The sequence below is a fragment of the Mytilus galloprovincialis genome, chromosome 6 (genome assembly GCF_965363235.1).
Source record: "Mytilus galloprovincialis chromosome 6, xbMytGall1.hap1.1, whole genome shotgun sequence".
NCBI lineage: Eukaryota > Metazoa > Mollusca > Bivalvia > Mytilida > Mytilidae > Mytilus > Mytilus galloprovincialis.
The window spans coordinates 13,181-28,765 of record NC_134843.1 but is presented as its reverse complement, the minus strand read 5'-3'; the positions used below and the strand labels follow the sequence as shown (position 1 = coordinate 28,765).

Here is a 15,585-nt window from a genome sequence, read left to right as displayed (position 1 = left end):
ATACTGCAGCAAATTTTTTTACAATAACCCTAGATTTTTAATAAGATTTAGTAAATGGTCCTATAAAAAATGTATATGAAACAATATCTTGACACTTCTCATTGTTCGTGACAAAAAACAAGGTTTCATGTTCAAACGTACGATTGGGTTACGTGACCAGGTAATGATAGACTTAGTACATGTATACATGAATATTGTGTTCTCCACAATTATATACACCGAAAGGATATTACATGTATCTTTGTTACAACTTTCTACACTATATATACATTGATTGTTTATTCTCAAATTTTGTCGAAACTAGATTTAAAATGTATCAACATAAATTAAACATAGAAAAAGAAAAGTTTATCAATTAAATTTTAAAAACAGACATATTGCTAATTAAGTCATCATTTTTAACACATAAAGGAGTAGGGGCATTAAGGCCTAGTTTTGGCCCAAGAAAATAAAATGTCTGATAACTATTTCAAATTGGCACATAGTGTTTAGAAATGCATCGGGTCAAGAAATATAAATGAAAAACATAAAGATTTCTATCTGATGACGTCACAATTACGTCATAATATGTACTGTTTTCACAAAAACGATGAAAAAATACAGAATTTATGCAGTTTTCTATCTTCATTTCCGTTGTGGAAGCATCCTGCGCAGCCAAGAAACAACAAAATGATTTAACAGAAGCTTTATTATAACTATTGGCATAATCTCACCAAATATAAAGTTGTTTCTTTGGTGCGCACTTTTTTTTTCAATCTAAAATATACTTAAAATTTGATGAAAAAACAAGGAAAATCACGAAATTTATCATAATATGCAAATTAAGTCATGATTTGTTGCCATGGTCACTTGTTCGATGTCAAATTTGTTTTGTTTTTCTTAGTTCCTTATACCTTAGTCAAGTTTTCAGTTATTTAAGAATATGTATGATAACTTTTAAATTTGCAGTAATGTGTGGGCCAAATAAGGGCCTTATTGCCCTTACTCCTTTTCAAACAAATTTATGTAAACGAAAGGTACATTTATAAACGTATGATAATACAATAAACTTATATGAAATACAAGTGAAACCAACAAAGGATCTGGTTTATGGTTATACCCACAGTGTATGCCTGTATCAATTCCAACAATCTGGAGTTAAACCCACCTACAGTGTATGCCTGTATCAATCCCGACAGTCTGGAGTTAAACCTGCCTACAGTGTATGTCTGTATCAATCCTGAAAATCTGGAGTTAAACGCACCCACAGTGTATGCCTGTATCAATCCCGACAGTCTTAGGTTAAACCAACCCACAGTAAATGTCTGTATCAATCCCAACAATCTGGAGTTAAACCCACCACAGTGTATGCCTGCATCAATCCCAACAATCTGGAGTTAAACCCATCCACAGTGTATGCCTGTAACAATCCCGACAGTCTGGAGTTAAACCAACCCACAGTAAATGTCTGTATCAATCCCGACAGTCTGGAGTTAAACCCACCCACAGCAAATGGCTGAATCAATCCCGACAATCTGGAGTTAAACCCACCCACAGCAAATGCCTGTATCAATCCCGACAAAATGGAGTTAAACCCACCCACACTGTATGCTTGTATCAATCCTAACAATCTGGAGTTAAACCCACCCACAGTGTATCTGGTGCTGACACAACTACAGTAGTGCTGATACATAATTCCAAGCAAGGCTATCTGAGTTTCAGACAGTCACATTTAGTGCCGATACCAATCATCGCTATCTGAATTTAAGACGGTCACATTTTGTGCCGATTCCAAACCAGTCTATTTCAGTTTAAGACAGTTACAGTTAGTGTTGATACCAAGCCAGGCCATCTGAGTTTCAGACAGTCACATTTAGTGCTGATACCAAGCCAGGCTATCTGAGTTTAAGACAGTCACTGTTAGTACCGATACCAAGCCAGGCCATCTGAGTTTCAGACAGTCTCATTTAGTGCCGATACCAAGCCAGGCTATCTGAGTTTAAGACAGTCACTGCTAGTACCGATACCAAGCCAGGCTATTTGAGTTTAAGACAGTCACATTTAGTGCCGATACCAAGCTAGGTTATCGGAGTTTAAGACAGTCACATTCAGTACCGATACCAAGCTAGGGTATCTGAGTTTAAGACAGTCACGTTTAGTGCCGATTCCAAACCACTTAACTGGGTATAAGACAGTCACAGTTAGTGTCGATACCTAACCAGGCTTTCTTAGTTTAAGACAGTCTCAGATTTGGTTGATACCAAGCCAGACTATCTGAGTTTTAGACAGTCACATTCAGTGCTGATACCAAGTCAGGCTATCTGAGTTAAAGACGGTCACATTTAGTGTCGATATCAAGCCATGCTATCTGAGTTTAAGACAGTCACAGTTAGTGTCGATACCAAGCCAGGCTATCTGAGTTAAAGACAGTCACTGATAGTACCGATACCAATCCAGGCTAACTGAAGTTTTGGCAGTAACATTTAGTGCTGATACCAAGCCGGGCTATCTGAGTTTATTACAGTCACATTTAGTGCTGATCCCAAACCAGGCTATCTGAGTTTAAATCAGTCACATTTATTGCCAATACCAAGCCAGCCTATTTGAGTTTAAGACATTCTCATTTAGTGCCGATACCAAGCTTGTTTAATGGAGCTTAAAACAGTCACATTTAGTGCCGGTACCAAACCAAGCTATCTGAGTTTCAGACAGTCACATTTAGTGCCGATATCAAACTATGCTGACTGAGTTTAAGACAATTACATTTAGTGCCAATACCAAGCCAGGCCATCTGAGTTTCAGACAGACTCATTTAGTGCCGATACCAAGCAAAGCTATCTGAGTTTAGGACAGTCACATTTAAAGCTGATACCAAACAAGACTATCCGAGTTTCAGACGGTCACATTTAGTGCCGATACCAAGCCAGGCCATCTGAGTTGAGGAAAGTCACATATTTGACTGATACCAAACCAGACTATCCGAGTTTCAGACAATCACATTTAGTGCTGATACCGAGCCAGGCTATCAGAGTTTAAGACAGTCACTGTATGTACCGATATCAAGTCAGGCTAACTGAGATTAAGACAGTCACATTTAAAGCTGATACCAAGCAAGACTATCCGAGTTTCAGACGGTCACATTTAGTTCCGATACCAAGCCAGGCCATCTGAGTTTCAGACAGTCACAATTAGTGCTGATACCAAGCCAGGCTATCTGAGTTTAAGACAGTCACTGTTAGTACCGATACCAAGCCAGGCCATCTGAGTTTCAGACAGTCTCATTTAGTGCCGATACCAAGCCAGGCCATCTGAGTTTAAGACAGTCACTGCTAGTACCGATACCAAGCCAGGCTATTTGAGTTTAAGACAGTCACACTTAGTGCCGATACCAAGCTAGGCTATCGGAGTTTAAGACAGTCACATTCAGTACCGATACCAAGCTAGGGTATCTGAGTTTAAGACAGTCACAGATAGTGCCGATTCCAAACCAGGATATCTTAGGTTAAAACAACTAAATTTGTATCGCTTCCATGCCAGGCGTACTGGAAGTTAACTCTATCATAGTTTTTGCCTCTTCCAAACCAGGCTTTTTGGAGTCCCACCCTACCACAGGTTGTGCTTTGTACCAAACCAAGTTATCTTGGATTTATCCATACCACAGTTTGTGTCTGTATCAAACCAGGATATCTGGAGTTTAATAGCCTTTAATAGCAGAATTGTTTTTATACTGTTATGAATCACAGTTTAAAGACTCGTCTAAATTGCATTTAGTTGAGATAGTCAACAACACTTACCGTTACCTTGATGATATTTTTTCGTTAAATATTCAAGAATTTTCCCAATATACTGCCGAAATTTATCCAAAGGTCATAACCGTCCTTTCCTAGATTTAGATATATCGGTTTTAAACAGGAATCTCCACACTAAAATTTACGACAAAAAGGACGATTTTCGTTCCCTTTTGTTAATTTTCCCTTTTTGGATGGTGATGTTTATTTGGTACCATATTACGGTGTTTATATTTCACAACTCGTTCGCTATGCTGTGACGTTTTTTATTTTAACGAACGTAATCTATGTATTACTGGTAAATTTTTAAGCCAGGGATTTCGATACCATAAATTACTTAAAACCTTACTAAATTCTTCCATAGATATAATGATTTGGTTTTGCAGTTTGGTTGTACCTGTAGAAAACTCATTTTAAACGGGATAGCACATCCTCATTTTGACGGAAATGTTGTTTACCGTGCCCGGAAATTTAGAAACGATCTTGGTAAACTTATCGATCCGTTAAATTAACTTTTTCTAAAAGGTTACCAAAGCATCACTGTAATTAGATCATTGAATATTGTTTGTATTGGTATTAATATTGATTGTGTTATCAGTAAATTAAAAGCAAACTACATATTACTATTATGTTATACACATATACTCATGTCCTGTCAGGGCTTTCTAAAACGCTACAGATCTTTCAAATCGGATAAGAAATGTCAAAGTTATCAACTTTCAAAGTTTTGGGTTAGGGTTAGGGTTAGGGTTTAGGATTAGGTTCGGGTTAGGGTTAGGGTAGTATACTTTGACGAGATTAGTGAGGTGCCCTTTTTCACTTCTGCGCATGTCTGCCCTTTAATATGACTGCGCATGCGTGAGAAGGGTTAGGGTTAGGGTTAGGGTTAGTGTTAGAGTTAGGGTTAAGGGTTAGGGTAAGGGTTAGGGTTAGAGTTTAGGTTAGAGTTAAGGGTTAGGGTAAGAGTTAAGGGTTACATTAACTGTTTTGTTTATATAGTAGGCTTTTTGTAACAATTTCCTCAAGAAGGTATGACAAAATTTGCATATTGAAATTCAGGGGAGATAATCTATTAAGGCTTATGTCAGAAATTGCTGGTACAACAGTCCAATGTGCTGCACCTAATTAATTAATAAATGATAGCCTTCCATGAAGGAGTTTAAGTGTTAAGTTGTTGTATTTGTTGTATTCATCAATATATTTACCCTATTTCTGATATTTATGTCGCGAAAGAAGTTTAAAGCGACAATATTTCATCTTTATTATAATTTGAAGTCTATGGCTACTAAAACCTTTGTCGACAACTATAAGAATGCATAAGCATAATTTGAGGTTTATAAGTCTACATTTACGTCGCGAAACAATTTAAAGCGACACAATTTCATATGTTTTATGATATTCTGACAATGAAGTAATATTTATGAGTTTAGATGGATTCTCAGACACAAAAGTGAAGAAATGAAGGTTTCTGGTTGTTGTATTTGTTGGCTGTATCTATAACTGGTGCCAATATCTATTCTTTTTAGTGATACTTCTGTGCCGGCATGAACATTTTCTTCTTTTGATGCATAATTTGACGCAAAATGAGAGCTCTATAAGTTTATGGTTACTTTTATTTGTGTCGATAACAATAAAAGGCGTCATAATTTTTTTCTTTTGATTAATATTCTTGTACCGGCTTGGTAATTGAGTACTTTTTGTACCTCAAGATTGAATGTTAGACATTAAAGTGAAGGATTTAAAGTTTCAAATGGCTAAATGTGTTGTTCTCATCAATATAGGGTGCCAACATTGACCTTTTTCTTGCTGATTCCATACTGGCATCCTATTTTATTCTTTTTGGACCATAGTTTTGAGTCGACGGAGACTAAAAACTTTGTCGACAGAAATAAAAAGTGCCAATATATCTTCTTTCATTTGATATTTGGGTACTGGTCTGATAAATGAGGACTTGAATGCCACATGCTGGAGTGTTAGACTTAATTTTTTTTTTTCCCAAAAAAATATTTCTATGTACAGAATATGAATAGTTTTTGACTCTAATCTTCAAACAGGTGTAGAATGGATTTGAATAGAGATATTTTCTTAAAATTAACTGTTCCGAAAAGATGACAAGGCGATCTACAGGATGAAAAGTTATTGGTATCATTGAAGTGTACGGCCGCACTTTCCTACCTCACTGAACAAACGTTTGTGTTATATATATATATTTGTTTTTTTTTTTGTTTTTTTTTTATAACTATATTGATTTCATCTTTTCAAGTGAGCCACACATTTTAAATTTCACACACCTAATTCTGAGAGTGAGAAACGATGAAAAACTCTTTTGGACCGTGTCAAATAGCCGGCGTTTTTCTTCTTTCGTCGATTTTGTCCAAAAACGTTTCATGTTGTTACTCAATATCCCCGCTAGATATACACGTCTTATATACACCAATTACTGCCGCTTTTTGTCACCTTAGGTATACAACAAAGTTTCAGCCTTAAGGTAGTGAAATAACAGAGATTTTGTTATTCTTGTGGGAAAAATGCAAATCTTAAAAAGAATTTGGCAGATTTTTCAACCCAACTTTTGTTACAGGAATGGAGTCTCCGACTTGAGTTTATGCAAAAATTTCTGGAAAAAACGAGTCGAATTTACTTCGATGTTTTTCCGATTGCTTGAGAAACGGCAAAGATACGAGCCGACAAACACGGCCACATTGCAATGTAACAGATTGGTAGGAAAATGAGCAGTTTACAATGAACAACCAAACAATAGATTCATCACTTAAAGGCCTGTCAGGGCTTTCTAAAACGTTACAGATCTTTCAAATCGGATAAGAAATGTCAAAGTTATCAACGTTCAAAATTTTGGGTTAGGTTTAGGGTTAGGGTTAGGGTTAGCGTTAGGGTTTAGGGTTAGGGTTAGGGTTAGGGTTAGGGTTAGGGTTAGGGTTAGGGTTAGGTTAGGGTTAGGGTTAGGGTTAGGGTTAGGGTTAGGGTTAGGGTTAGGTTAGGGTTAGGGTTAGGTTAGGGTTAGGGTTAGGGTTAGGGTTAGGGTTAGGGTTAGGGTTAGGGTTAGGGTTAGGGTTAGGTTAGGGTTAGGGTTAGGGTTAGGGTTAGGGTTAGGGTTAGGGTTAGGGTTGGTTAGGGTTAGGGTTAGGGTTAGGGTTAGGGTTAGGGTTAGGGTTAGGGTTAGGGTTAGGGTTAGGGTTTAGGGTTTAGGGTTAGGGTTAGGGTTAGGGTTAGGGTTAGGGTTAGGGTTAGGGTTAGGGTTAGGGTTAGGGTTAGGTTAGGGTTAGGGTTAGGGTTAGGGTTAGGGTTAGGGTTAGGGTTAGGGTTAGGTTAGGGTTAGGGTTAGGGTTAGGGTTAGGGTTAGGGTTAGGGTTAGGGTTAGGGTTAGGTTAGGGTTATAAGACATTTGCGAGGCCATTTGCTGTGCCAACTCGTCAATGTCAAAATATAGTCACGTGATTAGAATAAGGCGTGGTTTGGGTTAGGTTTAGGATATAGGTTCGAGTTTGGATTAGAGTTAGAGTTTAAGGTTAGAATTAGGGTTAAAGAAATGTTGCTACTCTTCATTTGAATGTCATTTAATGATGACGTGATGTGCCATATATATATTTAGGAATATCTCATCCTTATTCTAAAACAAATGCGCAGGGAAATTAACAACACAGAAGGTAAATCATATGATTTATATCATAATCCGAAGTTAAAGTTTTCGAAATAGGATAATAGATTTTTTGCCAGTTTTCTGGTAATGCAGTATGTGAACCATCGCTTTGTTCAGGACCATTTGTTTGTATTAGTCTAGGGATTTGGTATATTGTTTGTATTGTATACGGTTATAAGATAAGAAAAAAGGAAAGCTTAAATCAAATGATAGTGTTATGGCCAGGAAAATACAGCAAATGAGTAATGTATCAAAGAGACAACAATTGGATATTCGAAGTAGTATTAAATTTAGGACAACGCAATGTCTGACTTTGTAAAGGTGCATATAATTAGATGGGTTTTTAAATACAAAGTTCAGAACAAAACTGAGAGCGGGTTATGATTTTGATATTTTTTTATTGTCAAACAAATATTGGTAATGAGATTTCTGATATTGTTAAAGACAAGTATGATAATAAATTGGAAGACACTTTTTAGTCTGAAGATAATGTAATAGAGAAGTACAAGTTTGATAAATAGCCGCAGGGCAATGTTTTTAAATATAATTAATGATACCTATTGGTATGAAGATATTTTGAATGTTAAATATGAATTTGCAAATCAATTTAAGGATATCTATAAGTCACAGGATAAAAGGTTAAGTATTAGTATGAGGATGATTATAAGTTAGAAGATAATGTAAAAGGTTGAGGATAAGCATAAGTCTCAGGACATGGTAAAGGGTAAAAATAAGTTTTAGAAAAAGTAAAATCTGAATGTAATGTTACAAATTAGCATAAGTGTAGGTATGAGAGGAAGGAACATCTATTTTTGTCAGTCTGATGCTGGAAACTTGAAAATAAGGTCAAGGATAAGTCTAAAGATAAGGTAAAGTATATATTAGCCTTAACACTTAGTTTACACAAATAGACTCGTCTGAGGATTAATCTAAGGATAAGTGTGAGAATGAGGATAGGAAAGTTATAAATGAAACACAGAGTCAAGTTCTGAGAAAAAGGATAAGGCTAAATCTCAGAACAGAGTGAGTCAAAGGCATTTTAAAACCTTTGCATTATTGTTACAGTAATTTCATTTCAACCAGGATACCAATTATCTGCAATTTATATCCATTTGTAGGGAACATAGAATTTGTATAGTATTTTGACGATGAGAAATAGGATAGGGTTAAGGTTATGATTCAGATACGTTAAATACGAAATGAAATTGAAAACCAAAGTGATCTGAGGATAAAGATAAGGTTAAGTATAAGGTTATGTCTGAGGATAAGGTTAATGATAAGGATAAGGTTTGGATAAAGGTTAAGTATAAGGATATGTCTAAGGATAAAGATAAGGTTAAGTATAAGGTTATGTCTAAGGATAAGGATAAGGTAAAGAGTTGAGTGTTGATAACAAGTGTTACAATGCAGTGGAGAATAAGTCTCTACAGTTGATTATAAGTCATAACATAAGGGTTAGGAAATAATTGAAGCAGACGGATCAGGAAAACACAAAGAGAAGAAGGATCACTGTACAATTTTGGTAAGATCTTGTGTTACATTTTAAAACCTTTGCATCATTGTTACAGTAATTTCATTTCAACCAGGATACCAATTATCTGCAATTTATATCCATTTGTAGGGAACGTAGAATTTGTATAGTATTTTGACGATGAGAAATAGGATAGGGTTAAGGTTATGATTCAGATACGTTAAATACGAAATGAAATTGAAAACCAAAGTGATCTGAGGATAAAGATAAGGTAAAGTATAAGGTTATGTCTGAGGATAAGGTTAATGATAAGAATAAGGTTTAGATAAAGGTTAAGTATAAGGATATGTCTAAGGATAAAAATAAGGTTAAGTATAAGGTTAAGTGTAATGATAAGGAGAAGATTACGTCTGAGGATAAGGTTAAGCATAAAATTACTTTTGAGGATAAAGATAGGATTAAGCAGTGAGTGTTGATAAACTTAAGATTAGAATAATAGCGAATAAGTCTATAGATGAATATAAGTCATTGTATAAGGTTAAGATAGTATTTCAGACAAACGGATCAGGATCACACAAAGAAGAGTATGATCACTCCACAGTTTTCGGACAACACCTTTGCATTATTGCTTAATTAAAGTCATGTAAAATAAGATGCTTTCTACTTGCAATACATAACCAATTTTCTGGGAAGCAATGCATTTCTGTATTGTGTAAACGATGAGAAAAATGATAAGGTTTAGACTGCAGTGTAGAAACGTTATGTACGAAATAAAATACAACATAAAAGTCGTCTGAGGATAAGGATAAGGTTAATGATAAGTATAAGGGTAAGGATAAGGTTAAGTGCAAGATTACGTCTGAGGGTAAGGTTACGTATAGGGTTAGGGTTAGGGTTAGGGTTAGGGTTAGGGTTAGGGTTAGGTTAGGGTTAGGGTTAGGGTTAGGGTTAGGGTTAGGGTTAGGGGGTTTTTACTAGTTGAAACTGAGTTGCAACTCGTCAATGTCAAAATATAGTCATGTGATCCAGAAGAGGCGTTGCTAGGATTCTTAATAGGCGGAGCTGCGGATTCTCTACTTAAGGACGAGTATGTGTTGGTCATAGTCATTTTGATCTAGGATATCAAAGAAAAGGATGCAAGAAGGTAGGCGCTTTTTTCAAAAACGTTAAATTAAAAAAATCTTACAGCATTGATTCATTGTTAGCTGATTTTAGGACATCCGTATTTTGGAAATAAGATGTTAAAACGATTTGATGACAAGATTGATATTTCAGTTGGTATAGATCATTTGGTTAGGGTTAGAGATGTGAGTAAACGTACAAAAAATGTTTCCTAGACTAAATGACACAAAATTCAAATACTCTTTTTTTTTGATAATTAAGACCTGTTGGATAAGAATAAATACGAAAAAATGCATATAAGGATATGTTTAAGAAAAGTGATAGAGATATGATATGCTTGCCAGTTTATTAATAAACTGATTAATAAATACATTTAAAATGACCTCATATACTATTTTCAATTATTTGATCCTGACAGATATTATAGCCACGAGTACTGCATGATGTAATTACATAAAGAGAAATTAATGTACAAATCGTTTAGAAGAAAGACAGTTATGTATAATTGGAGTGGCATCATTTAACATCTTATGAAATCGATTATCTTAATCAATTTTTATGCAGTGAAATCTAATCTATTAAAATTGAATTGAACATACATATGTATGAGGACAATAGTTAGGTATAAGTCGGAGGATAATTGAATTATATCAAAACTTTTAGGAATTTTTGGTCCTCAATGCTCTTCAACTTCGTACTTTGTTGGCCTTTTTTACTTTTTTGATTCGAGCGTCACTGATGAGTCTTTTTTAGACGAAACGCGCGTCTGGCGTACAAAATTTCAAACCTGGTATCTATGATGAGTTTATTTATATCAATAAATATCTGACGTCAATTCATAGGATAAGTATAAATCTGAGGATAAGTATATTTCTAAAAAAAATCAAGGGTTATTTTTTTTTTTTTTGAGGATAAGTAGATATCTGAGGACAATTCACTGGTTAAGGATAATTCTTAAGGCTAGGGTTAGAGTTAAGGGTTAGGGTTAGTATAGGTTTAAGGATTAGTATAAGTCTGAAGACAACTCATGGTTTAGAATTTATCCGAGGATAAGTATAAGTCTGCGAACAATTAAAAGGTTTGATGTTACTTTGAGGATAAATAATTGAAGGGTTAAGTATTATTCTAACGATAAGTATGTCTGAGGACAATTTAAAGGTTTAATATTAGTTTGAGGATAAGTATACATCCGAGGACAATTCATGGGTAAAGAATTAGTTCGAGGATAAGTATAAGTCTAAGGACAATTAAAGGGTAAAGTATTAGTCCTTGGATAAGTATGAGTCTGAGGACAATTCAAGGGTAAAGTATTAGTCTGAAGATATGCATAACATGTATAAGTCTGCGGACAATTCAAAGGTAAAGTGTTAGTTTGAGAGTAAGTCTAAGGACAATTCAAGGTTTTCGGAAGAAAATATGATAATAGACATATTTATAATTTTTAAGTAATACAGTATAAACCGTCAGTCATTTGAGATGTTCTTTTTGTTCCTTGAATCTAGAAAAAAAACCACTGAGCAATATATCTTGTCTTCAAATTTTGGTTTCAGTTTTGCGTGGTGCATTTCCTGAAGACATAGAAGACTGTTTACCTGATGGAATATATTAAAATTAGCCTGTATGTGATATATTCTTTTACATTATTGAAACCAACGTTTAGCAAGCAGCTGTACTGGAACAAGTCTAATCCTTTATTTTTTGAGATAAAACCTACAGTTTTTATTAACTTGACTGATAATTTGGAAATAATATGTCCGTTTTACCCTTCCAATAATGTTTGCTTCGACTGCAGGGAAAAGTACATAGTTTACATGGTTAATGAAAAACAATATGAGGAATGCACAACATCCGATATCATCATTGTAAACTGTTCCAACCCAAACGAAGACATATTTTTCACTTTATGGATAGAGGAAATGTCGCCATTTTTTACTCCAAGCTTTAAAACTGGAAACAAATATTACTTATTATCTACCTCAACTGACAACAGAAATAGATTGGGGAAAAATGACGGAGAAGTATGTTGCAGTAATTTGCGATTAATTATAGACGTTTTCTCTTGGAAAAGTGCAACTGTCAACAGTGAAACATTCTCATTTAATCATACATTGATTGGCCTTTCAAGTGTGATATCTTTTCTTTTCATATTTGGATTAACATTACTGATTTTGTTGTTTAAACCAGACTGCAGTAAAAGGTAAGTTTTCAATCAATACATATTTTAAATAAAACACGAAAAATCAGCGGCGACAGCCGAATAAAATAATCATACCAAAACTATATGACATCACAAACAGCTAGTTAAAATAACTTGGCAACATATATTTTGAATCTTTAGATGCGTTCACCTTAACATATTGAAAGACAAAAATAAAAACAAACACTTTAAAATAACAAATGTGTATAAACATCTTACATCTTCGTACGTAAACGTAAAAAGGTAACGTTTATATTAACGATGGATCTACTCCAGAGTTGCCGAGTTTAGAAAAAAAAATCACAATGCATGAAATGCATTTGAAAAAATATATTTAATCAATAGATAAATATATTACATACATAGTGTGTCCTTTAAGACTTACAGTAATCCTTATACAAAATATAGGTTTCTACCTTCGGATATAAGTCAAAGAAATACATGTTTGTTTTAATATTGTAGAACAGAAACTGGCGAAGTAATAAAATATAGTAGAGAAGATGACGTAATAGTGACGATCATCACAGGTGATCCGTCCAGGTAAGTTCATGTAAAAAAATAAATTGTATTATTTATGAGCAACTCGGCGGGTATTTCTAGAAAAGCAGACGACGCTTACCCTACCCGTGCACCTGGTCCATGCTCTCAGTCTTTAGTGGAGTCCGAGTTGTTCATTTACTTTTGTTACTTTGTATGTATTATTTTGGTTATTTTAGGTTTCTTTTTTGTTGTGGGTCTGTTTTTCATGTCTGGTCTTGGTCCCTGGATTACATTCTTTTGATTTCCACTAGAATCTTGGTTCCCTTGATTACTCTTACATATTACTCTGTCGCTAAAAATGAGTGTAAGAATAGATCAAAAATGTTAAATATTATTTTGTAAAAGTATACTTTGACGACATCAGTTTTGTCAAAATAAAAATATTAGTGGACAATTAAAAGGATAAAAAAATATATATCTGAGCAGAATTCAATAAGTAAGTAGAAGTCTAGGGGTCAGTATTTGCCCGAGTCATATAGTCTGCGAATTAATTAAGTTTAAGTATTAGTCATAAAATAAGAATTAGGGTTAGGGTTAGTGTCTGAATAGACAAAACAAAAACGTTAAATTTTAGTTTTTGATAAATTGGAGAATCATACAAAAGTTAGTATTAAGTTAAAAGATCTTTGGAGATTTTTGCAGTTGTAAGTTATAGTTCTGCAAGTATTTATAAGATAAGGGACAAGGTTTATGAGTGAAAGGATAGCCAAAGCTTGAAGGCATTTTTAGGATCAGTAATAGACAGATGACTTCTGTATTATATTTCAATGTGTCAAACTTTTGAGATTTCAAAAACTAATAATGCGATTAAGTATTCACCTTAGTATAAGGTTAAGGATAATTATATGTTTTAGGAAAAGGAAAATGCAGACGTAAAGAGTTTGTCTGCAGACACTTTTAGGGGTACCCACAGTCTCTTGAAAATGGCCAACTTTAGACAATGCAAGGGTTAAGCATGAGTCTGGATATAAATTCGAGTCTGAAGGCAATTGAAAAGTAAATTATGAATCTGAGGCATGGTGTATATATCAAAGTATAAGTCTACTCTGAGGACCATTCAAAGGTCAGGTATATGTATGAAGGTTACTATAATGTCTGAGGACAATTTGAAGGTCATAGAAAAGTCTGAGGATAAATCAAAGGCCAAGTATTAGTCTTGAGGATAAGTGTATATCTGAGGGTAAGATTACGTTGAGGATAAATCAAATGTTAAAAATTAGTCCGAGGATATGTCTAACGATAAGTCTACTCTTTGAACAATTCAAAGGTTAACTATTAGGCTGAGAATAAATCTACTCTGATGACAATGCAAATGTTAAATATATGTCTCAGGATTAGACAACTTTAAGGAAAATTCAAAAGTTGAGTATTGTTTTAAGATTAAATTTTTGTATCGACGATAGATACGTCTGAGAATAAGTCTACTCTGAGGACACGCTAGGTCTTTTTCATTATTTTACTGGATTGCAAAATTCGAAAATTAAGTTACATTTAATACATATCCGAGGACAATTTAAGGTTCAAAATTAGTCTGAGGATAACATTAAGTCTGAAGACAGTTCGAAGGTTAAGTATAAGTCTGATTTCTGAAGATAATTCTAAACCTAAGGCTTAGTCTGAGGTTTAGGGTTCAGAGTAGGAATGGATTGTAGTTACGATATCATTTGATGTGAAATCCGTCAATATCAAAAATGATCGCGTGACTCAAAGTTGGTGGAGTTTAGGATGAGGTTTGGGTAGTAAAGGTTAAGTATAAAGGAGATCAGATAAAATGTGTTTGTATTGCATATGCTTTTACTAAAAAATCGGTGTACTTATTAAGAACAATGTGTTAGCATGGAAATAGTTATGTAAGTGTGTCTATCCTCAGATTGTTTCTCGACTCTATGCCAAAACTTATTCTTAACATAATTTTTAACCTATTTTTCTAGTTCCAGTTTTATCCTATACTAGTTTACAAACAGCAGCAAATGATGTGTTTGTTCATGTAAAAACTCTTCAACACGACCAACATAAAATGCATTTTTTAGATGTCACAAGAATAGATCTAGTGTAAATCATACGAGAGGATAACTTAAGGCAAAGGTCGAGGTTAAATCGAAAATAAGGTTTAGGAAAGTCATGAAAGAAGGCAGAGGATAAATGTGATGATAATGTTGAAGTTAAGGGTAACATTTGGGGGTGTTTTTAACGATAAGTTAAATTCAAAATATAAGCTTCTTTATACCAATACTTTACATTTTTAAATACTTTTTAGCGATTACGTAATGGAAGGGAATGGAAAATCTAGCTCAAAAGAACAAAAAGGAGGAAAATCCATTAAGGACGCAAAAAACAGCGAATTAGAAAAACACGGAAGAGAAATCAACAACAAAAAAACAAAAAAAACAGTGGAAAAGGAAGAGGGATTTAAGGAAGACACAGCGTTAGACCTTACAAAGAAGGTGGAAGCCAATAAATGTTACCAGAACAAGGAGAGTCACAAAGCAATAATAAAAAAAAAAACAAAACAATTTAAAGCCACTTGTACAGTATATAAATTTTGAAAGAGACAGTAACTGTTTTTAACTTTATTTTTGCTGTTGAACTAAAGCAGAAGTTAAGTTTTATAGTTAAGATATAAAGAAGATAATCACAAAACACATTCCTTTTACACATTCCTGACAAGTTATGCTATTGTTTATGTTGTTTTTTTATAAATTTATTTTAAAATAAAATTGAGTTCATGTGATTCCCTTTCCACATTAACATATCATTTCATTTTGCATCGGAACCATTTTCCTGTATAAATATCAGATTCGCTCATTCATTTGAAAATACTTTATTGACA

General features: G+C 34.2%; 1 protein-coding gene across 1 annotated transcript; it reads left to right on the top strand.

Moving 5' to 3' along the window:
- Positions 1 to 11,574: 11,574 nt before the first annotated feature.
- LOC143077947 (uncharacterized) lies at positions 11,575 to 15,371 on the top strand. The gene is made up of 3 exons (XM_076252998.1): positions 11,575 to 12,215; positions 12,678 to 12,755; positions 15,013 to 15,371. The coding sequence occupies exons 1-3, from the start codon at positions 11,614 to 11,616 to the stop codon at positions 15,299 to 15,301; spliced, it is 969 nt and encodes a 322-aa protein (XP_076109113.1). The 5' UTR covers positions 11,575 to 11,613; the 3' UTR covers positions 15,302 to 15,371.
- The last annotated feature ends 214 nt before the right edge of the window (positions 15,372 to 15,585 follow it).

Coding starts and splice junctions, on each gene's coding strand:
- LOC143077947 (XM_076252998.1), top strand. CDS start 11,614: ATGGAATATATTAAAATTAGCCTGTATGTGATATATTCTTTTACATTA. Junction 12,216..12,677: donor AAACCAGACTGCAGTAAAAG/GTAAGTTTTCAA, acceptor TTAATATTGTAG/AACAGAAACTGGCGAAGTAA. Junction 12,756..15,012: donor ATCACAGGTGATCCGTCCAG/GTAAGTTCATGT, acceptor AATACTTTTTAG/CGATTACGTAATGGAAGGGA.